The 24,584-nt window shown below is 42.4% G+C and overlaps 1 protein-coding gene across 4 annotated transcripts in view; it reads left to right on the top strand.

Annotated features, from left to right (window-relative positions):
• SENP1 (SUMO specific peptidase 1) overlaps positions 1-14,993 on the top strand; it is a gene marked incomplete at its 5' end in the record, with an annotated part of 47,439 nt that extends 32,446 nt beyond the window's left edge. For all 4 annotated transcript variants that reach the window (XM_081060346.1, XM_081060347.1, XM_081060348.1 and 1 more), the window contains 5 exons: positions 10,338-10,541; positions 11,407-11,486; positions 12,418-12,502; positions 13,013-13,108; positions 14,055-14,993. In XM_081060346.1, the coding sequence (XP_080916472.1) occupies positions 10,338-10,541; positions 11,407-11,486; positions 12,418-12,502; positions 13,013-13,108; positions 14,055-14,117 (528 nt within the window). In that variant the 3' untranslated portion in view covers positions 14,118-14,993. The remainder of the gene's footprint in view (positions 1-10,337; positions 10,542-11,406; positions 11,487-12,417; positions 12,503-13,012; positions 13,109-14,054) is intronic.
• Positions 14,994-24,584: the final 9,591 nt, after the last annotated feature.

The following is a 24,584-nucleotide window of genomic DNA, read 5'->3' as shown; positions in this document are numbered from 1 at the left end:
GTTCTGACTCTCTTTACGGCCCCTACCCTGCAGTTCATATCTTCTGAGCAAATACTTAATAGCTGATTATGTTGTAGCAGGAGGGAATACTTTCCATGTAGGAATCCATTTCTGCTTCCCCTTCTATCTCTACTTGTTCTAGGTCACAGGTTATGACTTTCTAAAATAGCCTACATTTTAAACATGATATTTTAAAAAACTGACATTAAAAAGTTATATTATTAAATATGTAATGTACTGGGTTAAAAAAAGTATGGTCCTCATCTCCCAAGGGTTCTAATTATTTTAAGTAAGTTGATTACACTATAGTCTTTAAACTGATCTGTCCTAGTACTAAACCTCTAGGAGCCTGTTTTATTTCAGAAGGATATTTTCACAACAAAAGAAAACGGGGGTGGAGTTTTTTTTGTTTTGTTTTTTTGTTCTTTCCTAATTATCTGCTTCCCTTCTTAGGCCCACTAGCAGCATCCCTGCCTGATATTTTTGGGTGTACTCAAGCTTTCCAACTATGGAAAACTTTTAGATACTCAGTACAGTAAGCACTAGATAGTCTAGATACCTATGTTTTGGTCTTGTATGCTTAGGACCTTCCAAATAATAATATTGGCTAACATCTATTGAGCATTTACCTCATGTTAGGCACTATTCTAAGTTTTCTACACATGCAGTGGTCACCACAACCTTTGGAGGTAGATACTGTAATTTTATCATCTCCATTTTATAGATGAAGAAGCAAGGCGTAGAAAGATTAAGAAACTTGCAAGATTACATGGCTAGTAAGTAGCAGAGCTAGTAAGTAGCAGGATTCAGACCCAGGCATTGGCTCTTATGTCTGATATCATACTGCCTCAGAATCTTAAATTGGATCCTGGTGTACAGAATTTGAGAGGCATATGTCATGCCCAACATGTTGATTTTTTTCTAGGGCCAGTTCAACTACCCCATCCTCTTTACCACCGGTGAGTTTATAAGATATAAATTTCAGAAAGTTCATTACTCCCTGAATAATATCTTTGACCAAGAATAGCAAGGAAGATATGGTTCAATACTGTCTTGCTTTAGAGGAAACCACCTTTGCTTCCTTTGGCTCAGAATAATGATATTAGCACATTGGATAAAAAACAGGAAAAAAAGAGCTTACCAAATCAAAGGACAAAATAAAAATCAAGGACAGCAGAAGTATCTACCAATTAAATGTTTTTGATTTGGAGACATTAATCTGAGGTCCCTTGACGGTTTTTTTGCCTGCCACTGATAAATGGGAGGGGGTTAGTTATTCTACAGGGTTTGTAGCCTGTTTGTTGTGAATTATGCAAAACCTTCTAGGGGGCAGCAATGAGTAGGGTATGAGTTGAGTTCTTGGTAGTTATTTACTGTGGCAGTTACTTCAGTGAGATCCCTTACAGAGGTGGCATTCATCAAGACATATTTTCCATTCCTTAGGCCCATCTGAGACTGGATTTTTAGCAAGCAAAGTTAATGGAAATTACATTATTTAGAACAGATGAGTGGAAGGACAAATTCCTTGTCTACTTTATCTCTACCACATCTATCCATAATTTTTGTAGGGACTGCTTGTCTTCTGAGTTCAGAATAATGGTAATCTTGAAAGCAGGTGCCAATTCACATGTTCATGATGATGAGAACCATTTTCAAAGTACCACACTTCCTAAGCTTTCAAAGTTATTGCCCTTGAGAAGCTAACTTCTGATGGGGAGTTAGTAGTTATCCTTAAGTACTTGTACTCATTTAAAAATACTTAATTCTGTTTCTCAATTGTGGGCTCTCAATTGTCTTTTGCAAGTCAGTTTGTCATCTCTTCAACCCTATTTCTCTTCCCTCAAATAGATATTTTCATTAATAATGATTTCTCTTCTTTTTGTATCTCCTGTCAGTTTTATAGACTTCAGTAAAACTTTTTCCAAAATAAGGTGACTGACAAATTATTCTTAACCTTTTATAAACAAGGATTATAAGATCCTAGAAGTGAAAGGGATCAGATTTTAGTCTATAAGGAAAATAAAATCCAGAAGTTCTGTATTTGGGATATGTACAGAAAGCCATTAGGCGACCCTTTGTCTGGTCTCTTTCCTAAAAGAAGAGTAGGCCACAATGCCTGTTCATCCAGTAGGCTTTCAAACATGTTTTCATGAATAGATTTTTATGTGGGTGAATAGTTAAATTCTGTATAGCTTCAAAAGACTAATGATTAACAGGATTCACATTTTACCTTACTATAAGAAAATGAAAATTTTTCAAAAGTGGAACGTGGGAACTGGTTGCCTTGTAAAGAATAAAAAAGGAGGCTGGAAGAGTGACAACATCAGGGACATTATAGATGGGGGTTTCTATACTGGGTCTGGTGATTAGTTATTAATGGAAACATTTAAGGGAAGGAGGACCGGGTTAAAGAGAAGAGGAATTAGGTGCAAAAGTAGATTGAAAGCCAATCAAGAAACAAATGGAAATATTTTAAAATGGATATCAATACTAGAAATTATTTATTAATTCCTAGAGATTGAATTGGCTAACTTCTGGAATCTAACTCTAAGATTCTAACCCTTAGATCTAATGATCCTAAGAAGAAGACTGCTTTGGGCTTTGTGTTCCTCTTTATGGCTTGATGGTTCTGCATAGAGTGTCTGAGAGTTGTTTTTTAAGATATCAGATAAATTTAGAAATACATGGAAATTATTTAGGCATACAAATAAATGGATCTGACTTCTCCTTTTGGCCAGGATGGAATAAAACAGATCAGATTTACCCTTACAGCTTAACTAGAAAACTAGACAAAACATGAAACAGCAATTTTCAGACATTAGATAACAGTGATCCCTGAAAGAAGGGAAATGAAAAGGAAGAGCCTATGATTGCCACAGCTTACTGGGTTTGTGTGTTGAGGGTGCAAAACTGGTAGAACTTAGCAGTGCCTGACAGTCTTGCTGCATGGAGGAGACAGAGTTTAGTTCGGGGCGGCTAAAGTAGCTAAGATTTGTGAGGTGAAATACTGGAGGGGAGGTTGCTGCGTAAAGGGAAAGCTCCAGGAATGTGCAAAGCCTCCCCTCCTTGAATCTTTGGCTGAGTACTCATTTGTACATATTTGGGAAGAAACTACCAGAGGCTGGGAACCACCAGGAAGAAAGAATCAGAACAAGCCTCAGAGCTAACACAGGTGCCAGAAATAGTTCATGCTTTGACGAGCTAGAGTGGAAAAGTCATGATTGACTAGAATCCTCAAAAGGGTTATTGCTTCAGGAATGGGGCCAAACTGGCCCTAGAATACAGGCTACTCTAGACCCATGGTAACAATGCTTAAATACAAGTCTTAAAAGCTTGAAACTGATCCGAGTAACTTAACTATATCACAGAATAAACCCCAACAATATTTAAAGGAACACGACAAATTCTAGTAACAACAAAACCTAACAACATGAAATTCACAATATCTAGCATGCAATCAAAAATTACCAGGCATGCAAAGTGGAAGAGAAATGCAACTTGTAACAAGGGAAAAATCGCATCACTAGAAATACCCAGAAATGACAAAAATGATAGAATTAGCAAATAAGGATATGAAACAGATATTCTAAACATATTTCGTATGTTCAGGAAGGTAAAGGAAAATGGACAGTATGAGAAGAGAAATGGAGGATATTACAAAAGGCCCAAATTGAACTTGTAGAGATGAAAAATACAGTATCTGAATCGAAACATAACGTGAGATGGGATTAACGGTAGATTAGACACTGCAAAAGGAAAAAAATAAATGAATCTGAAGATACAGCAGAGGAAGCAAGTGAAACACAGAAAAGGGCTGAACAAACATGACTAAAGCATCAGTGAACCGTGGGACAATATCAAGCAATCTAAGCATGTAATTGGAGTCCCAGAGGAGTGGTGGGGTGTAAGTGATGTCAGAAAAAATTAAGAAACAATGGTGGAAGATTTTCCAAATTTGAAAACTTAACAGCAACAGATCCAAGAAATTCAGCATACCCCAACAAGAAGAAACACTACACTAAAGTATATAATAATCAGATTGCTGAAAACCAGTGATAAAGAGAAAAATAATAAAAGCAACCAGAGGAAAAGAGACGTTATGTACAGAGGAACAAAAATCTGCCAGAAACCATGTAGGTCAGAAGAAAATGTACTTAGTTACATCTTTAATGTACTGAAGGGAAAAAAAATTGGCAAACTAGATTCTATACCCAGTAAATGATCTTTCAAAAAGCAGACTACTTTTTTAGACAAATGCTGAAAGAATTCATCACGAGCAGACCTATACTATAAGAAATATTAGAGGATGTTCTTTAGGAAGAAGGAACGTATGGGGTGGAAATTTCCATCTACACAAAGGAATGAAGACCAGTGGAAATGCTCTCCTGTTTTAATATCTCTGAAAGACAATTGACTAATTAACACTTAAATAAAATAAGAGACTGCAGGATTTATAATATGTAGAAGTAAAATATATGACAATTCATAACACAAAGGAGGGGTGAAGTGGAAGTATATATTAGCCTAAGATTCTTACACAGTACATGAAGTGGTATGATGTTATCTGAAGATAGGCTGTTAAAGACATATATTATAAATCCTAGAGCAACCACTGAAAAACAAAGAGTAGTTAATAAACCAATAATGAAGATAAAATGGAATTAAAAAATCCAAAGGAAGGCAGGAAAAGAAGAAAAACTACAAAGAACAGATGAGACAAATAGGGAAAAAAAAGCGTCATGGCAGATTTAAACTCAGCCATATCAATAATCACATTAAATGTAAATGATCTAACCCAGCATATCCAATAGAAATATAACGTGAGCCATCTATGTAATTTGAAATTTTCTAGTAGCCACATTACAAAAAGTAAAAAGAAACAGGTAAAATTAATTTTAATAATATATTTTATTTAACCCAATATATCCAAAATATGTCATTTTGTCATGTAATAAATATTAAAATATTATTAATGAGATATTTTACCTGTTTAAAATGTGGTATGCATTTTACACTTACAGTAAGCACATTTACACTTAACAGCACAATTTGGATTAGTCGTATTACAAATGCTCAATAGTTACATTTGGCTAGTGGCTACCATATTGGACAGTATTGGCTAAACATCCAATTAAAAGTCAGAGATTGTCGGATTAGGTAAAAAAAAAATTGTCTACAAGAAATCCATTTTAAGTGTGAAGACACAGATAAGTTAAAAGTAAAAGGATGGAAAAGAACGATGCAAACACTAATCAAATGAAAGAGGAAGTAACTATATTAATATCACACCAAGTAGATTTCCAGTGACATTTCATAATGATAAAGAGGTGAGTTCATCAACAGGACTTAACCTAGATATGTAACCATCTGATAACAGAACTTCAAAATACATGAAGCAAAAACTGATAGAATTGAAAGGAGAGAGAGAGACAAATGTCTAATTACTGTTGGAGAGTTCAATACCTCTCTCTCAATAATCAATAGAATAAGTAGACAGAAAAACGATTAAGGATATAGAAGACTAGAATAGGTAGATGGATGCCATGTACCTAAATGTTAGTGGGCGGGAGACACTTTGTCCTCTACACAACATATATGCCCTATTCCGTGTGAAGAAACAATGATATGGCATTTCTCGTCGCTTTATTTTCCCTCCAGCACCCTATCATTCTTTACTAGTAATTTACATGGATGGATTGGAAAAATAGCAAGCAGACATGTCTTCTTTTCTGGTTCTGTTTTGCAAACCCATGTTAATTATTGCCAGTTGTTTCCAAAGTGCAAATGTATTGGACTGATGGAATACTGTATTTCTAACTGTACTCACTGAGGAAAGGCCCTGTGGAAAAGACTCATAGCAAATATGGGGAATGAGGGAGTGCAGTAGAAATTCAGGTAGAATCTATACTATACTAATGACTGTGACTATACTAATGACAGCTAGCCAAGCAGACTAATTGCCTATTTTGTAAGTCTCCTCTCTGAAAGGAAAGAGATGTCTTAGCTATTCAGCATTACAGTAGACTTGTGTATAGGGAAAGAATTCTAACTTGATAGAGGAGAAGTAAGATTTTACAAGGGATATAAACCAAGGTCACCTGATTTTTATTGCAGAATCAGGATCTGGAATCAGAGCACATAAATCTTTGCCTAGCATTCTGACTTTCAGAACACAAATGTTTGATGAAAATAGGGACTTGGTAGTGGTTATAGCTTTCTAATTGTTTCCAAGGAGCAGTTAAGTTTAAGTGATACTTAGTAAAGAGAGGAAACAGCTTACAAAACATTAAGTCCAACTAGACAAACCTAGCACAGGCAATAGATTTTCCTTAGGGAATAAAAACTGATTGCTTAAGGGAAATAACTAGGCAAAATGAGATAAATTAGTTAAGGGAATGTGATAGGTCTACCATATACTGTGCGCTCTTGCATATGGAATAGAATGATCAGAATGGAAGTTGTAGCATTTCTAACATGACTCTTTGGGTAGATTTCACATCATTGTAGTTTACCTCTTTAAAGTGTTTCATAGTAAAACTAGCCCTTTTGATTAACCAGGGGGTCACAGGGAGAATAGTTATTATAGTTGTCATGACTCCCTAAAAATAGGTGTTGCCTGCCTATCGTTCTCTAAAGCTTTAGCAGTAATTTTAATAATTTGTTGCTTGAATTTGCATGCGAGAAAAATCCTGGGTACATGTTTATAGTGAGGAGTACAATACACAGAGCTTACCTGAAGTCTGCCTTCTTGGATTTTATAATATAATTAGGCTAAATCTTAGGAGTGAATAACTTTGACTCATGATATTCAAGTGCTGCTGCTTGGTTAGTCTTTTGGGCTTTGTGGTTGACACGTCATATTGAATTTAAAAAATCAGAGTGGGAAGATCAGGGTGAAAATCTAGAGGTAAAATAGGGGAAAAAACAGCACCCCTTTACCCCCCTGCCCCACCTAAAAGTTGCCGTGGTCTCTACTCAGGAGCACTGTCATGCCCAGGACTTTTAGAACGTTTATTTTCTAAGCGTGTTAGAAGGGTTCAGAGTGTAAAATTGAGAAGAGTTAAAAGTCAAGATTTTACTGTTAGTAAAATGTTTTACTTCTAAATGCATGAGAAAACCATAGTTTGGCTGGTGTACTGGGCAAGAAGGAAGATACAAATAGCAGTGGTCATTTCTGTCATTGTGGTAACATACAGGAAAAGGATTGAGTCCTCAGTTTGAAAACATTGTAGGCTTTTCTTTTAAAGAGGAGCTTTTTTTCAGCTTCAGCCTGGCAGCTCTTCAAATAAAATCACAAAGGAACAAGACACTATAAACAAGCGTCCCACCCCCGGACAGGACTGCATAGACAAGCAGGCGCTCATGGCCAAGGCTGTGAAGGCGGCAGGAAGGGCAGCTCCGTAGGCACCAGGAGCTGCAGCGAGCAAACAGGCTGTGTGAGCCCCAAAGAGGGACAAGTGGACCAACGCTGGCAGTCGTCCTCAGATGCTGATATATTGGCAACACTGACAGTAGGCCCAGGGCTGATTTACTACTTTTAGCCCCGTTTCAAAGGGAGTTCAAGATCTTTGGGGGCTAAGGGAGTCTTGTGGGCAGAAAGGCTCTCGCCATGGGAGGGAAGGGACCCTTGTCTGCACAAAATACAAGCAAATGCTCTGACCATCACTGCTTCTCTTTCATCTTAAGTGCTGTGATCCCTTCTCTCATTTCTTTTTCCTTCATCTTTAGCCCTCTGTGAGATGACATGTAGAATTCTTTTTGTTCTCTATCTCCTAGCTTGTATTTTTGGTATGATTGTGTTTTGGCTAAACTATGGCACTTTTCCTCATTTGGACAGAGTAATAGCTGAAAAGCTGAGGAGAGAAACTTGGATCAAAATTCTGCCTCAGATGTCAGATTACACATGCTCAGCTAATGGGAGGGAACATTGAGGTCACCAAGCTCCCTCCTACTGGGATATAGGGGAAATGAAAAAGAACCCAGATTACTCCTTAGAGCTAATTAATGAGCTGACTTTGGAGGAGGCCATTTTCCTTTCAGTGGAGGCATTTTGGTTGGAGGCAGAGCTAAAAAGCAATGGAAGAGGGATTCTCAAAGGAAACTGTGGTATCCTGATCGCTAGGTTTCTGTTCTGGTCAGCTGGGTCGGTCTTTAGCTTTATAGTCCAGTCTCTCAAAATAAATAAAAATAAAAAACCAAATAACCCAGGCTGTGTAAGTCCAGCTAAACTTCATTGGTTTCTAGAATTTTTTCTCCATGAAAAAAATAGGATAGTCATGTGTAGCATGACATGCATTTATGTCATTCTGTTTTACTTCAGGATATTATCCCAAAGGTCATAATTACCTTTATGGGCACCTGGAGGAGAACTGTCTCCATGGCTTTCATGTACTCGGCTGTCCGTATCTCTGCCTGATTCCTTCCACCTCTCCCTTGAGTCCTTATTGCCTGTTACATAACTTGTCTGTCATGGAAGGTTGGGTTACAGTGACTGGCTGGTCATCTGCCTGTTCACTTCACCCCATGGATTAAAGGGTTTAGCCTCATAATATGGCCAGTATTGTGGGATGGGTAGAATACCAGAGGAATCTGTCCCTTCTTACTGACTTTCTCTCACTAGAGAATGTAGTTTATGGCCTAGAAATCTGTGCTTGCTGGGCAGACCCTCCTGTGTTCCTGCCTGTTTCATACCTAGAAGCATCTTTAGCACCATTATCCTTGGGGGCAGTTAGATTGGAAACCTAGGTGGAGAAATCTATAATCCTAATTGTGTCTTGATTCATTATCATTGTTTAAAACAGCTGAGCTGTAATTATGTATTGGGCATCACACTAGGCAGAGAATTAGCCACAACCCGAATCCTCTGGGCCTGCTGGGCCTTTGCTCAGGCTTCAGAGATGCAGGCAGAACAGTGTCTGTCTTCAATCCCAGCTTTCCCCTGCCCCCCTTGGAGCTCTGCCTCACGGCGAGTGTGGTTTCCCTGCAACTGCCTCGGCATCCTCATCTATAGGCCCTTTCTCTAGTCTAGACCATGCTCCGGTGTGTTCCTGGCAGTGGTCCCTGCTGCCTGCCTGGTATGTAGTTGCCTACTGTTGGGCAGTAGCTCATTGCTCTGGCATCCTCGTGTGTAAATATTTGTCAAAGGACGGGGGCATTTTCCCATTCCCCAAAAAGCATTCTGAAAAAAATGTGCCTGTTTTCTTAGTCATATTTCCAAGCCATGGATCAGTTAGCCCATTCATTCCTTGCAGTTGACAGACACTGGCCTGGCCTCATCTGACCACATAAAGTAAGTATGCAGGAACTTCCGGCCCAGTCACTTTCAAGCTTTAATACCGAGGAGTCCTGGACCTAAAGGAACCTAGATGACATAGTCAGTATTAGAGAACACATTGTTTCATTAACAGAAAGAATCACACATTTCCTATATCAAGCATTTTAATTTCTTTCACTCATACTTGATATTGAAGGCATAAATGGAATCAACAAAAAAGAGAAAGCTAACCATACAGATTCTGGGAAGAACGTCACTCTTCGTGTTTGTGACTTTCCTTTAAGTCTCATGTAATATAGGTATTTTATACTGTATGCATGTCTGCCTCTATGAAAGGTGACATTGCTGAGTTGCTATCAGTTTAGAGGTTTTTTTCCCCCAGTGCAATTGATGGTTTATCCTGTCACTCAGGTCTGCTTGAGTCCAAAACAGTTTGCCTCTGCGAGGTGGCTTATTAGGCTGAAAAAGCTGTCTTTGGCCATGGAGCCAAGTTTTCTATCTTTGTGTAAAACCTGGTGACCCACATATAAGCATTGAACTCTTGGTCTTAGCCTTGTTAATACTAGACTCTGAGCTCAGGATTTATTTAAATTGTTCACACAGTCCCAATAGGTTCACTATTCACTAATAGTGAATAGTGAATAGTAATAGGAACCTATTACTACTTATTAGTAATAAGGCACTACTAATGTGCCTTATTAAGCTGCTGTACTCCTTCCTTCCTTCTTGTCTCAGTCTCACCTTCTGTAGCCCCCCTTCCACCTCATCCTGCAGTCTTTTGACCTAATTCTCAGTCTTCTGTCCGGCTTCTGCCCATATGTATATCCATCCCCATTGTATGTATATCTCAGCTTTTTCTTTTTCCATTGTTTATAACCACCTCAACCCTTCTCCCTTCTAGGCAGAATTTGATATAGGGACATGAGGCTGTTGGGTGTTAGAGTCTTAATTGAATTGATTAGGAAACAATACTTACGCTCTATAATACAGCCACTGCTTTCCTTCGTGTAACAACTATTTTGAAAAGCCTGAGTATTTTAATATATATAATTTCTTCCCACAGATCATCAATTTTTACATGAATATGCTGATGGAGCGAAGTAAAGAGAAGGGATTGCCAAGTGTACATGCATTTAATACCTTTTTTTTCACTAAGTTAAAAACGGCTGGTTATCAGGCAGTGAAACGTTGGACAAAGAAAGTGGATGTATTTTCTGTTGACATTCTTTTGGTGCCCATTCACCTGGGAGTGCACTGGTGTCTTGCTGTGAGTACCCTTTTGTTTTTGATAAACTTTAAAATACATCTATAATTTTAGAATACACAGAGAATAGTAATTAGTTCTATATCTTCACTGGATGATTGAGAGAAGAGCAGTATTTAGTTGGCTAAAAATTGGAGAGATCAATGAATTTCCTGTCAAGAGTGGGAGATACTTAGACTTTGAAGAAAGCTGTGGAATTTCCTTTTCTGGAAACATTTAAAAAGGAGTTATAAGACATAACTCTAAGCCGCCTCGAGGCAAGGCATGGGAAGAAAAAGTGACTTCTTAATGATACTGCCAACTCAGATTCTGTGACGACTATTTTCTGCTTAATCATGACTTGCCTTGTGTAATTGGTAATTTAATATTTTTATGACTCTGAGAACATGGATATGTTAGCTTAATATATTAACAAAAATGTAAAAGTTATTTCACAGTCTGTTTTGAATTACATTTGAAAAACAACGCCAAAAAGGAATTCTCCAGGTATAAAAACAAAACCCAGAATCTGTTACCATCTTTCTGAAACTGTGTGGAAATGATCTTAGTCATTTTACGTTCTCTGAAGAGCATGTTGTGTCTTCACTGCTGCCCACACTGTAGGTGGGGAACCTGAGTACAGCAAAAGGTTTTGGGGCAATTAATGGGGCCACCAGTTGATCAGTCCCCACCATAGTTCTACATAAATAATCCTGCTGTTCTCCTGTCCCCTGCAGATTAAACGTGGTTTGATGCAAAATACCAATCAACTTGTCATGATCTCACTGGAAATCTGACAAAGGTTCTAAGTTCCAGGGAAGGGAAAAGCTAAGAAACCAATCTTCTTCACTTTACAAACACACAGATTTTTTTTTATTTTTATTCCCAGGTTGTGGACTTTAGAAAGAAGAATATTACCTATTATGACTCTATGGGTGGGATAAACAACGAAGCCTGCAGGATCCTCTTGTAAGTAGGGAGTTGAAGACAGAAGAGTTTGGTGTCAGATATATGTTGTATCTTCTAGCTGTTGCCCTCAGTTCTCTTATAACTTCAGTGGCGTGATTAATAAAGGAAATCACCATATTAAGTAAGAATGACTATTTCACATCTAAGTAAGTAAAGTGTAATGGTAATATAATAATACCAAATATATGCCCTAATGGGGACAATTACTATCCTAGTGCACTAAAATGTGGAGTGGATATATACGTATAGATATAGAAACTACGTAGACATCATCTAGTCCAACCTCCTAGTTTCTCAGATGAAGATCCCAACACCCACAGAGTGCCTTTGATTTGCCCAGGTCCTGCTAGTTAGTGGCTCAGCTGGGAACCAGAATGCAGATCTTTTTATACCGCCTCTGTTTCTCTTTCCAAAATGCTTATTCCTCACTGTACCACCCTGGTGGGCAGGAGGAGGGAGGTTCCAGAATGGTGAGCAGTTTGCACTTAAGAGTGCTATGTATGAGGTATGCATTCAACAAATTACTGATTTGGATTGAATTGTTGCACAGGACACTCAAGACTAAAAATGGTAAACAAATACTTTGATATTGCTAGAGAAACATTTTTCTTCCATTAGATTGAGTTCTAAAGGATCATACAAACGAAGGAAAAGAATCAAAACTCCTTCCTCAGGAGTAACAACAGTAGGTAGAAGAGACCTGGACGTCAGAGGCAGAGGCCGTATTTCTCTTGGGCTGACAGTGGGGCATGAATTGGGCAAGTTGCGAAGGACGCTTAGCAGTCCAAAGATCCCCGGCCCAGCATTATATACTGTTTTCCTCAGAAGTGCATATGAAAACTCTTCTTGAGGGTTGTCAGCCCCATTCTTTGGGTGGCAGCTGTCGTCAGTGTGCCCCCCAGCTCATCTCATTCTCTCCCAATACTTTTAGGCAATACTTAAAGCAAGAAAGCATTGACAAGAAAAGGAAAGAGTTTGACACCAATGGCTGGCAGCTCTTCAGCAAGAAAAGCCAGGTACATTTTATCTTGATGAGATAGAAAACCCAACAGTACGGTATTTGGGAGGAAAGGATTCTCCTGCTTAATTCCCAGGGACCTTCCTGTCTTAGTGTCTAGCCTGGCTTTGACTTGGTTGTTTGGTTCCTTGGGGAAGATAGAGCAAGCTATTTGGGGGAAAATTGGTGGTGTGTTTCTTATGTAGAACTAGGTTTCCTAGATGCCCAGCTATTTTGCCAAGCTTTTCACTCCTGTGGGACATGTTTGCTGATTGTTTGGCTCTTGTGGGAGGTTTTTATATCCTTAGGTGTCACGGAAGTCTAAGATAGTTTCCTATGTGATTGATATGAAGTACACAGGCCCCACTAAGATGCTGTATATTTTTTTCTCTGTGCCTGTGTTGTTCTGAGTGGGGAACAAGGGTCACCTCTTCTGTAACATTTGTATCTTTTGGTTCTTATTTATAACCTAATAAGAAGGAAGGAATCTTGGAAAGGTATCACCTTTTTGTCGTCTTTGGTCTTTTAGGAAATTCCACAGCAGATGAATGGAAGTGATTGTGGGATGTTTGCGTGCAAGTATGCTGACTGCATTACCAAAGACAGACCGATCAACTTCACACAGGTGAGTGGAACCTTCAGGAGGGAGCTCTGTGACCACCCTGTCTCTAGGCTGCCTGACAGGTGTTTTTCTCTCCACTTGCTCTGCTTAGAGGGCTCTTCTTCACCCTATAGCGTATAACACTGGTGGTTACTGCCTGTGCTGCGTCACAAGAAAAAGTAAGATAATAATAAGCCACCCACATATTACATATTGAAGTCAAAGAATCCTGGTCAATAGCAGAGCCTTCTTCACTGCCCATTTCCCCACCTACCTCAAATCCTATAAAAAACAGAACTGGGGCAAGAGCATCTTTTCATCAGTTTCCCTTTATTTGGTTAGCAGTCAGGTTTTGGAACATGCCAGCCCTACATCTCCTAGTGTATTGTGTTATGCTGCCCTCCTCCCCCGCCCCTCAGTTGATGGCAGCTGCTCAGGCTTCTCTCAGTTTGTGATTGGTTGTTTCTCTCCATGTGGTCCTTCAGAGACCCAAATGGATTGAGACCAGAGGTTATGGTTTATTCTGTGTCCTCCACTTAACTCTTCTGTTTGAATTAATGGCTTTACCGGAGTTTTCCACCATAGCCCTTGAATGAAACACTCTTGAAGTTCCCATAACTCTTTACCTAAAAAGTGACTTTTGGATTTTCAGGCCTCAGGTCTCACACCCTCCCAAGATTTCAATGTAGAAGATTTGATAGACTTCATTCTCAGAATTTTTGGAGACATTTGGGTATCCCCTGGGGACACTTGGCAATACCCAATAAAACATCTAAGGCTACAACAGTGGAAAATAGCAATAGAAAAAAGCAATGGAAAGAAAAAAAATCACTTGTAATCAAGAATGAGCAATTTGAAAGGCCAGAACTGCAACAGAGATTATTTTAGTTGAAGGAGGAAAGGAGTATGGGGAAAGGAGTATTGGGTGTGGATAAGAAATGAAAATTAAGATGTCTCTGTGTCCCTACAGCAACACATGCCGTACTTCCGTAAGCGGATGGTCTGGGAGATTCTCCACCGAAAGCTCTTGTGAAGCCTGTCTCAGCGGACGTTGACGTTGTGGGGGACCAGCTCTTTGTTGTCTGCAGCCAGCGACCTTGGAAACAGCTGCTCCCAGCCCTCTGTTCTTACGAAGCCCTTGATCCTGGACCAGACCCTGGCGAGATGCATTCACAAGCACATCTGCCTTTCCTTTTGTATCTCAGATACTATTTTTGCAAAGAAACTTTGGTGCTGTGAAAGGGGTGAGGGACATCCCTAAGCTGAAGAGAGAGACTGCTTTTCACTTCTTCAGTTCTGCTGTCTTGTTTTCAAAGGGCTCCAGCCTCACTCAGTCCCTAATTAGGGGGCTGAGAGAAGCTTGGAAAGACTCTTGGTTTCATTTAAACTCTTGTTGTTAGGCCTTACTAAGAGGTAGGAAAGGGCATGGTTGAAAAGGTAGGGATAAAAACCACCAGCATATACACGCACATACACATGCACACATGATTTTCAAGATGTGTCATCAGGAAAGTGACTCAACTGGGCTTTGGGGCACATACATAAGTCCCTCCAGGACTGTTCCTATTTATACGCCCCTTTGTGAAATCCGTCTGCTTCTATACAGGCTGTTCTATCATCTAGCTTCCTCCCATCCTGAGGCACAACACATGAGCCCTGGGTGGACCCCAAAGTCTCAGGCAGTTCTTTCCGGAAAAGCAGGGGTTTGCATGTACTCACAACTCATGATATGGGGAAGACCCACCCAGGGAGTGGTTTAGTGGAGCAACAAGGCACCACTTTTACTGCCGCCTACTTCTGACCAAGAAGAAGGACCTCAGTCTTTAGCATAAAATTCCAGCATTGGATGAATGCGAGTCTAGTTTGGTCTGTGGCTAGTTATTTTAAATGTTTCTAACCACAGAGAATTAAAAAAAAAAATAAAAAAAAAATATATATATATACATATATGTGTGTGTGTATATATATATATATACACACGTATATATATATACACGTGTGTGTGTGTATATATATATATATATATATATATGTATTTCACAAGGATATGCATTTTTTAAAGGCTGAATATGTTCACCATTTTAGCCTGTAGATTTATTTCCATTTTCTAAATTTAGCTCCAGCACTCACAAATCCCAGCCCCTATATGTAGGGTGTTTGAGGACTTTCTAACAGAATGTTTTGAGGCCTGGATGAACTTTGGCTTAGGGGTAGAGGTTACAGAGGGAGGAGAGATTTTCAACTGGAAAATGGGTAGAATTTGGACTGATCAACTTGAGATTAAAAAAACTGCTATTTGTTTTGTTCTTTCTAGCATCTCCCCCACCCTCTGAGCGTTCCTCAGGCTAGATAGTGAAAATGATCCAATGCCAGTGTCATTTTTGTACTTAAGTTCCAGAATAGGAACGTTTTATACTTTTTTCTGTATTGTAATAGGTAGTTTTGTATGAAATCTTTTCTCCTCTTCCCTTGTACCCCATCCTTTTCAGCATTGTGCTTTCTCCCTGGGCTTATTTGAAATTTTACTCTGTTTTATACCAAGCTTGTTTAGTACATTTTTCTATGTTTTACCACAGGTTACAACTTGAAAAGAAAACTATTTTTTTTAAATATTCCATTGTTAACTGAATGTTACTGTTTCCACTCCAGCAACTAGATGTCCTACCTTTTTCATAACTGCCTGCCTTTTGGGGGAAGACCAGCTTTTGTTTGTTTTTTCTTTCCTTTTTGTTTTCTTTTTTCTTTCTTTCTTTCTTTCTTTCTTTTTTTTTTTTTTTTTTGGTGTTTTCTGTAGGAAATAAATAGCTTCCTATATATGAGTTCCTGGGACCTTTTACATTCTCTTTTAGAAAGCAATGGCATGCAGGTTTATTGTAGGACTCCTGAACATTGACTCTTGGTACTTAATGTATTTAAGTGACAACTTGAAAGGTGGCAATATGGTATAGGTTTTGGATTGTCAATCAAAAGACCTGAGTTTTTCAGTCTCTGTTGTCGGGGGGGGCTCAGCACAAGATAGTTCTCTGTACCGATTGTCCATTTGGATAACATCTATCTTTCCTCCCTCACAGACTTTTTGTACTGACCAAAGCAACAACTATTTATTGCCATGTATAGCAGAAAATGAAACATGCAACAAAATCACTTTGAAAAATACATAAGGAATTGTTGAGCCTGTCTGAACGTGGCCCCCCTTTCTGACCAGTGCAGTTTTATACAACGTTAAGAGTTAGGGTCCTTGAGACCCCCCTTCATGGTAGCAGTGGGCCAAGCTGAGGCCTAGGTTATGGCCTAGGTGGCTCAGTGGGAACCAAATACAGACTGGTATAGTGGGCCATTCTATCCAGAAGTCTAGCCAATACGAGCAGGACCAGCATCTGGAAACTTCTTGAGGCCTTTATTTAAGGGTGGGCTTCAATGACCAGGAGAAAAAAGGCATTCCTGTATTCCATGACCAAGGGCATGTTAACCAATATCTCTTTTAACCTGCTTTAAACTAAATAAGCCTCTTGCTTTTATTCTATTTTCCCCTCTCCCCTTGCTCAGTGCTCATAGTCACCTACCCCCCCAAAAAAGGACCATTGGAGGGTTGATAAGCTCTAGATGCCAGATACAGAGCCTTCAACAGAAACCATAGTCCCAACAATCACTCCTGGGCCCTGCATAGAGAAAGTCAGACTGCTCCTGCCCATTTGAAAATACACGGTGAAGGCGCAGAGGCTGGTTCCATCCTATTTGTCATCTGGGTCCCACTGTTGCTCCTGAGAGCCCTGTTTAAGATTGAATGGAAGTACTTTTTCCTCATCCAGCCTGGAGACTTGGTGTAAATTGGGTGCTTTATATATGAAGTTCTTCATACTTCTCTCTGATACAAACTTCTGTCTTTTTTAGCTTCTGTCATCATGCTAGCATCTACCCACCGTCCCCAGCAGTATTAGCCCCAGGTTTTAGTGGTCTTGGGGTAGAAACAGAGGTAACCTAAGAGAGCACTTCCAGAACCTCATCCCATAGCCTGTCATCACCACCACAAAAGGCTCTACAGGTGGAGAGGGACAGGTGCATTTACAAGCCCCAGGGGTTTTTTTCTTTTTTCTTTTTGTTAAGGAGGGCACAGCTCACAGTGGCCCATGTGGGGATCGAACCGGCAACCTCGGTGCTCCCAGCACCACGCTCTAACCAACTGAGCTAACTGGCCACCCCAAGCCCCAGTGTTTTTAATGTTTCAGACTGTGGTCCTTCTCCTGTGCTATCCCTCCAGCTCTTGCCGGAGTAAGAGACATTACTGACACCTGGGCTTTGTCTTCCTTACTCCACCTGGACGCACCAAGGTGAAGTGAAATATGCTTTCACCCTGTGACTTTACGTACCCGAGAGAATCGAGAAAAGCTGTCAGGCTCTATGGCTTACTTAAATGGGCTACACGCCGAGCTGGGAAAGTTGCCATGTTTCCCAGGGTCAATCCAGAGTTTCAAATTCATCCTAAAATTTTGGAAGGGATAAGCAAGGCTCAGCCCAGTTCCTTCCTTACAGTCCAGGGCCTGCCTTCACCTGCGCTGAATCCTAACATCTGTCGATTAAGAGCCCACAGCTACCATCCCAGCTTTGGAGGTGGGAAGGGCGTAAGCGCATGTCATGCTGTCACCCACTTAGATAGGAGAGAACTTATACATGAATCCCCTGTGGGAGAGAAAAGAAACTAGGAAACTTGGAGCTAGAAGGCAAATCTCGAGCAAGTGTTAGTGTGAGTTGCCTCTCTGGCATGTCACGGATGGAGTAGGGATGATTCCAGGGTCTCTTCAAAGTCTAAGATTCTGAAATGCCAGCGCTACAGTGCTGTTTGGAATAGAAATTGGTCAAGGTAGAGATTCAAAGCTAAAGTTCAAGGCCAATGTTATTACTGGCTTGGTCTTAGAGTTAAGGCTCAGATCCGTCTTACCCCCTGGGACATAACGCTGCTGACTTTTCTCCATTCTCAGCTGAGGAGAAGTCAACTGCTTGACTTCTGGAGGTTGTCCTTCCATCCTACACAGAACATAAGTTCTGGAAAGGGGAAGTGTGTGGCAGAGAGGTGCATAAGGAGCCCAGAGTCTTCAGTCTGTGCGGTGCCCCCTCATTCAGTTACTCTTATTCCTCTCACAAGTACTACAGAGCACACACACCCACACCCTGCCTCCTGGAAGCCCTCCATGGTCACGTTAGCATTTCTTATCTGGACTTCTGCAGTCCTTACAATCAGAGAATAAGGTAACTTCTTGTATTGGTATTGTGACCTGTCTTTGACATCAGGGATGGACTGAGATGTGGCACCACTGAGGACAGGTGGTGCCTTTCTGTGCAAGCCAGGAGTGTAAGCTCGCTCTGGCTTGTCGGGGAGGAGTTAGGGGTAACTCGCTGAAACATTTTAGAAAGACAGTATTGCGGGGCTCGGGGGAAGAAGGACCACTCACGACAGCCTGTGGGGAGGCTGTACCTCCGGGGTTCCCAACCGTGATCTCTGATCCCAAACCTCATGCCCCATTCTGCCCTTAACAAAAACACCTTCCTCAGCAGTTCACGCTCTTCGGGGGTCTCGACCTCTATGCCCAGGGGCGAATCAAAGTTTTTTCTAACCACACGTTTCTATTATGTACAGTTTTCTCCATCTTTATTATTTCCAGTGATATTGTACATCACTTACAGATTGAGACTGTGGGTCCCTCTCTGCCTTGTCCTTTAAATGGACTGTTTTACATGCTGCCTGTGCCTTGTCTATTAGAGCTAAGTTCCTGGGGGGCATTCGCCTTATACTTCTGGGGAGCCCCTTAGGCTAGGTGTTCAACAAGCATATGTTTAAGCACAGGGCGTGGGCTCCCTGAAAGGTGGAATGAAGAGATGGTTTGGCCCAGGAAATGAAAGTCTCCTGTCCTCACGGACCTTATGGTCCTCATTAGGGATGTCAGGCAGACACCAAGCAATGTACCTTACCAAGAAGGCAGACCCCTAGGCACATGGTAAAGTGTGAAGCTGGATGTGGGCGACGGAGGGGCAGACGTGGAGATAAGTCAGGGACCATGTTGCCTTTATCTGCCAATCAATGTGTGGCTCCCTAGTTTATAAAAGGTGGTTTATTTAAAATAAATTCTGTGGATTTTGCTTTCTTGCTTTGACTGGAAACTCCCTGGTAAAAAAGACCCGATGGTGTTTGTCTCGCTAAGACTGTCTCTCTGTCTCTTTGACTGTTTGTTCTGTCTCTGCTTGTGTCTATGTCTCCTGATCCAAGCTGAACCAGTGATTGGATCTTCAGTGTGGTCTAGATTCCTGAGTCCACCCCTTAACCAGGAGTCTGAATACTATTCATTCATTCATTTCATTCCACATACCTGGAATTGAATCCTGAACACAAATAACATGCAAATCCATGGCTCCCTGGCACTTTTAAAAACCAGGTCTGTCTGTGGAGCTGGCCAGAGAGAACCTCCTGAGCCAAACACACCAGTCGGGACTCCAACACACCCTGCTCACAGCACCCTTTGTCTCCTTGCCCCTCTCACTCCCCTTCTCCTCACAACCTAACCTCAAAGAAGTGCTCTCTCTTTCTCTGCCTATAATGTACTCACACTCCAAAGAATAAAACATAAGAAAGCACCAACTTTTGAGAAAATCTCCCACTATGTTGATGAAATGGTGTTTTTATCTGTGTTGAGTTAGAAGAGCCCCTTGTAGTCTCCAAGACATTTTTGAGTTCTCATATTTTTCTAGGCCTGGTTAAGGTTTTCAGCCATTTGACAATGGCTGGAGTGAGGGGGGAAGCCTTCAAGACACCCTTATTTTCTGGTTCCTGAATGTGGTTAAACAGCTGACGATTGCCTTGGGTCTGCATGGCTATCACTGAATGGGGAGAGAATGCCCTCACCCTGTGGCCCTCAGCCCGGTCGTGAGTCAGAGTCAGCCTCTAATCCCAGCTGCTCCCGGGGTGCCTGGTTTGGTCTTGGGTGCTGCAGAAAGTCACAAAGACAAGGAGGGTGGGGCTCGTGTTCCTTAAGAAACTTGTGTTCTAGACACTTCCTGAACCCCAAGTAAAATGTCTGGCTTCCGTCTATACCTGTGCTGCATTTCCCATCAGCCCTTCACTGGCTCATTATCTGCCTCTGGTGGCCTATGAGGCCCCGCACAGTCGGCCCCCCACCTCCAACAGCATCTGCTACCCCTCAGCCCAGGCTCCCTGGTCTTGGCCACACATGCCTTCCTAGGAGTTTGTCTACCAAACCAAGCTTGCTTCTATCTCCAGGCCCTGGCCTTTTGACTGCTGCTTCGTGTGTCTGCAGGGCTCTTCCCCAGATAGGCTCCTGCATCCCTCCCTCACGTCTCCCGGGCTCTGGTGGAATGGTAGCCTCACACCCCAATTCTTACACTCCCTAGCTCTCTTACCTTCGTTTTTTTTTTTTTTTTCTGTACCATTTAATATCTGACTATGTTACTCGTTTGTTTTGTCTTCTCACTAAAATGTCTCTTCTGTTCGTGCTATGTCCCAGGTGCCGAGAGTCCTCGAAGGAGAGAAGTGTTGAAGAAGTGAATGTTACTCAACATCTCTGAGCTGTGCTCCCTTCCGTTGTGATCGCTTCCTCCCTATTCAAGCCCTCACTTCCTCATGACTGGTTTACAGTGAATCCTTCTCCAGGGTCTCTGGCTTTCAATGATCATCCACTTAACAGTTCAAGCTGTCTTCTTCCTGTAATAATAAGAAGAGTATTGACTCCCTCGCCCCAGCCTGACATGCCAAACACCATGTACATTACCTCATTTAATCCTCACAAGCATATGATGTTGGTACTATGATTATCCTCATTTCTCAGATGAGAAAACGAGCACAGAGATTGAATAATTTGCCCAAAGTCTCACAGATGCTCTGTGACAGAAATGGGAACTTGAAGCCAAGAGCATGTCTCCAGAGCCCTTAAAAGCCCGGTTCTCTGCTGCTTCACACAGCAGTGTGTTTCCTGTCCACAGGGGAAGTGCCTGACCTGGACATTGGGCTGCACCGGAGAAACCAGACAAGAGAAACTTCAGAGTGACAGTCCTCCCTCTGCTCTACTGAGCAGCGCTGAGGTTCCCATGTGCTGCTTCACCTTCATTTGGAAGGTCCGGCAGAATGGCAGGGTCCCTCTGCCTTTGCGTTCATCTCCTCTTGGCTTCTCTAAAAGGGGTACCAAGGAATTCCCTCCCCTTTCTCCTCCCACCACAGCCCTTTCCCTCACTGTCCTTTTTCTTGTTGCCTCCCCGCTCTCCTGCCCAGCTCTAGGCTGCCTACATTAACAAAACTTTGCCTTTCAGTCCTCCCGCCCTAACCCAGGAAGGGGGCAGGGCTAAGGATTGGAAGGTGGGGAGTAGGGAGGCACCCAGCAGATCCCGCTCATCCCTACAGGGCCTCAGGAATCAAGGGTATGTGGGGGGACCTGTGGAGACATTTCTGTTGCTCCGCAGTGTTCCATTTTATCTTTTCACTTCTGTATCTCATGCTCTGTCCCCTCAGTATGGAGTTGCCTTTGCCATTCCATTCCAAGTGGTTTGAGAATCTCAGGAATGCACAGCCCTGTGCCCTCCTGCTCCCCCTTCCATCTCCATACAAAGTGCCCCTAGAGAGGTGAACTTAGTTCAAGCTACAGGAGAGGGGGGAGGGGTCCTGCTCCCTCCTGGAGAAGAAAGACGACACACACTCAACCCGTCCACCTTCTCTCCTATTTCTTCCCCCAAATCAGTCTGCCACTTTCAGCTTCCTCTTAAACAGAAAGCCTTTCCCACCTTCACCCTCACTGGGGGCCTCTCTGTATAGTAATTACTCCTAATTGTTTTCCCTTGGCTCACAAGGGCTTTCCTTGTCTGCCCTAAGCCAATAGTTCTCTCTACTCAGAAAATGAACTCAACTCCGACCAGGAGCAAGCCCTTCGGTCCTCTAAAACCAGGCTTTCCAAATCTAATTCAGCTTTGCCCATCGATAAGCTTTAAGTGAAGACATCCACTGGGGCTCTCCCGTGGCAGATTGGAGCAAGGACTAGCGATCGGATTTAGGAGCCCTGGCTGCCCAGCAGCAAGGTCCTCAGGAGCCCTGAGCATTTCCTTTCATGAAGATCTTAGCACCAGAGAAGATCTATTGTGTCTGGCCTGGGGAACAGGACTCCTAAATGGGGTCTCCGAGCCCCATAGCTCTGGCTTTGGTGGTATGGAGCTGCCTATTTCATTAAGCTAAGCCACACACCCCCCACCAGAAGGGTAACAGCCTCCACCCACCAAACCCCCCAGCTCCATACATCATCCTATGCTCTGGCCAATGGGGTGAGGAGGCCTTTGCCAAAGCTTGAGACCATCACAGTTACACACACACACACACACACACACACACACACAACACACACATGCATGACTTTGTGTTACTCCCTCCTGGTGCCCCCATCAACACCATGGTGACTGGTGGTAAGGATAAGGGTGAGGGAAGAGGACCGTAGGTAGCAGAAGTGGAGATGCATACGTTGTCCCTTTTTCCCTCCGCAGGGCTGTTGACCCTGCTTCATTCTACCCCCAGAGGAAGGTCCTTAGTGGTCCAGAACTCTTGGGAATCTATATACCCCTTAGAAAAGGATTTTGGGGTAAAAGCCATAGAGAAGAGGATATAGAAATGTTTTATTCATTCATTCATTCATTCATTCATTCATTCATTCATTCTCATTCAATAAATAGTAAGTGCCTACTATATGCCAAGCCCCTGTGTTAGGTGCTGGAAATGTCCTCCATCGACCGGTTCAAGCACACAACACTTTGCTCTAGCTGCAGCCCAAATCATTCTGTCCCCAGGACCCTGTTCCATGGCACTCCCCATCAGCCTGAGGCTCGTCTCTTTCCACCCACCTGTTTCCTGACTCAGTACTCTGTGCAGCTAGAGAGCACCTTTTCTAGCGGGCAAGGAAGCCTCTGCAAGAAGGAGCCTAAAGGGGTGAACAGGTGGCTCAATTGGTTAGAGCACAAGCTCTGGGCAATGGGGCTGCTGGTTCAATGCCCACATGGACCAGAATGAAGTCAATGAGCTGCCACTCAGCTCTGGGTGGCCAGATGGCTCAGTTGGTTGGAGTGCGGGCTCTCAACCACAAGGTTGCCAGTCCGGTTCGACTCTTTGACCCCTGCAAGAGATGGTGGGCTGCACCCCCTACAACTAACAACGGCAATTGGACCTAGAGCTGAGCTGCGCCCTCCACAACTAAGACTGAAAGGACAACAATTGACTTCGAAAAAGTCCGGGAAGTACACACTGTTCCCCAATAAAGTCCTGTTCCCTTTCCCCAATAAAATCTTTAAAAAAAAATCTTTAAAAAAGAAAAGAAGAAGAAGAAGGACCCTGAAGAATAGACATGAGGATGGAGAAAAGGCCAGTTTCATTCAACCAGACCTTCAGGGGAGTCTCAAAGACACGCTATAGAGGATCTGGGAAATCTCTTAGATTTCCTTTAGATTCAGAGCGAAGATGGCTGCATCTTCCAGACCTGTGTCTCTCCTTCCTTCATTCCCATGTTTGGGAACCAAGGAACCAGTTTGGGACCAAGGAACAAGACTAGGTTTTTATCAGAATGTCTACTTGGATCTAAGAGTCATTTATTTATCCATCTACCCATTCACCTGTCTACTCATCTACTCATCCATCCATTCAATGATTCACTCACTTATTCTTTTTAGGACCTACTCTGTGCCAGGCACTGTGGAGAGAGGGATGAATGTGGTATGATTGCTGGTCTCTGTGGGCCTACACTTTGGTACCAGGTATCTTTCTCAGACTCAGATATTTCCTCAGAACCCAGATCTCCCTTCTCTCCTCACACTGGGGTCCAGACTCCAACTGAGAAGATCTCCCAAGGGGTATAACTAGAAGTCCTAAACCAGAGGCCACTGGTAATTAGAGGCAGCCAGGGGAATGGAGGCCAGGCTAGTGTTTGGAGGGATGACGAAGGCTCACAGCCAGGCCACTGAGCCCATCACCGTGGTTTGGCTCCTTTGGTGAAAAAAATAGCAAGTTTGGACAAGTGTCTCCCTGTATCCTGAGCTCTGGGTTGCTCCCAGACAGGAGTCGCTCCATTAAACAAACCACAGCCAAGGACAACAGGGCCCAGAGGGGACTAGGAGGGGGAGTGGGAACATGGGGCTCAAGACAGGATTTGAGCCAAGCTTGTGCATCTCAGGCATCACGGTGCAATGAGGCCTATCGGCTGGATGGAAGGTCTGAGCGTGCGCTGCAGGAGCTGCGGGTGAGGCAGGGGAAAGAGGAGCCACACCCAGACTCACAGACAAGAAGAAGACAGACACACAGAATGTAAAACTGAGACAGCCACTAAAGCAATTGGGGTTCGCTCTCTAGAATCTGTTTTAGGACACTAGCTGAAGAATCTTCCCCCAAAGTACCCAGGTGAGTAACAGGAGGTCGGCAATAGGATTGAGATGACAAGGTTAATACGTGGTACCAGAGGGTGTGTGTGTGAACTCT

Source organism: Rhinolophus hipposideros (assembly GCF_964194185.1).
Source record: "Rhinolophus hipposideros genome assembly, chromosome: 9".
Taxonomy (NCBI): domain Eukaryota; kingdom Metazoa; phylum Chordata; class Mammalia; order Chiroptera; family Rhinolophidae; genus Rhinolophus; species Rhinolophus hipposideros.
The sequence above is the reverse complement of the archived record's forward strand: the minus strand, read 5'-3'. Positions and strand labels throughout refer to the sequence as shown.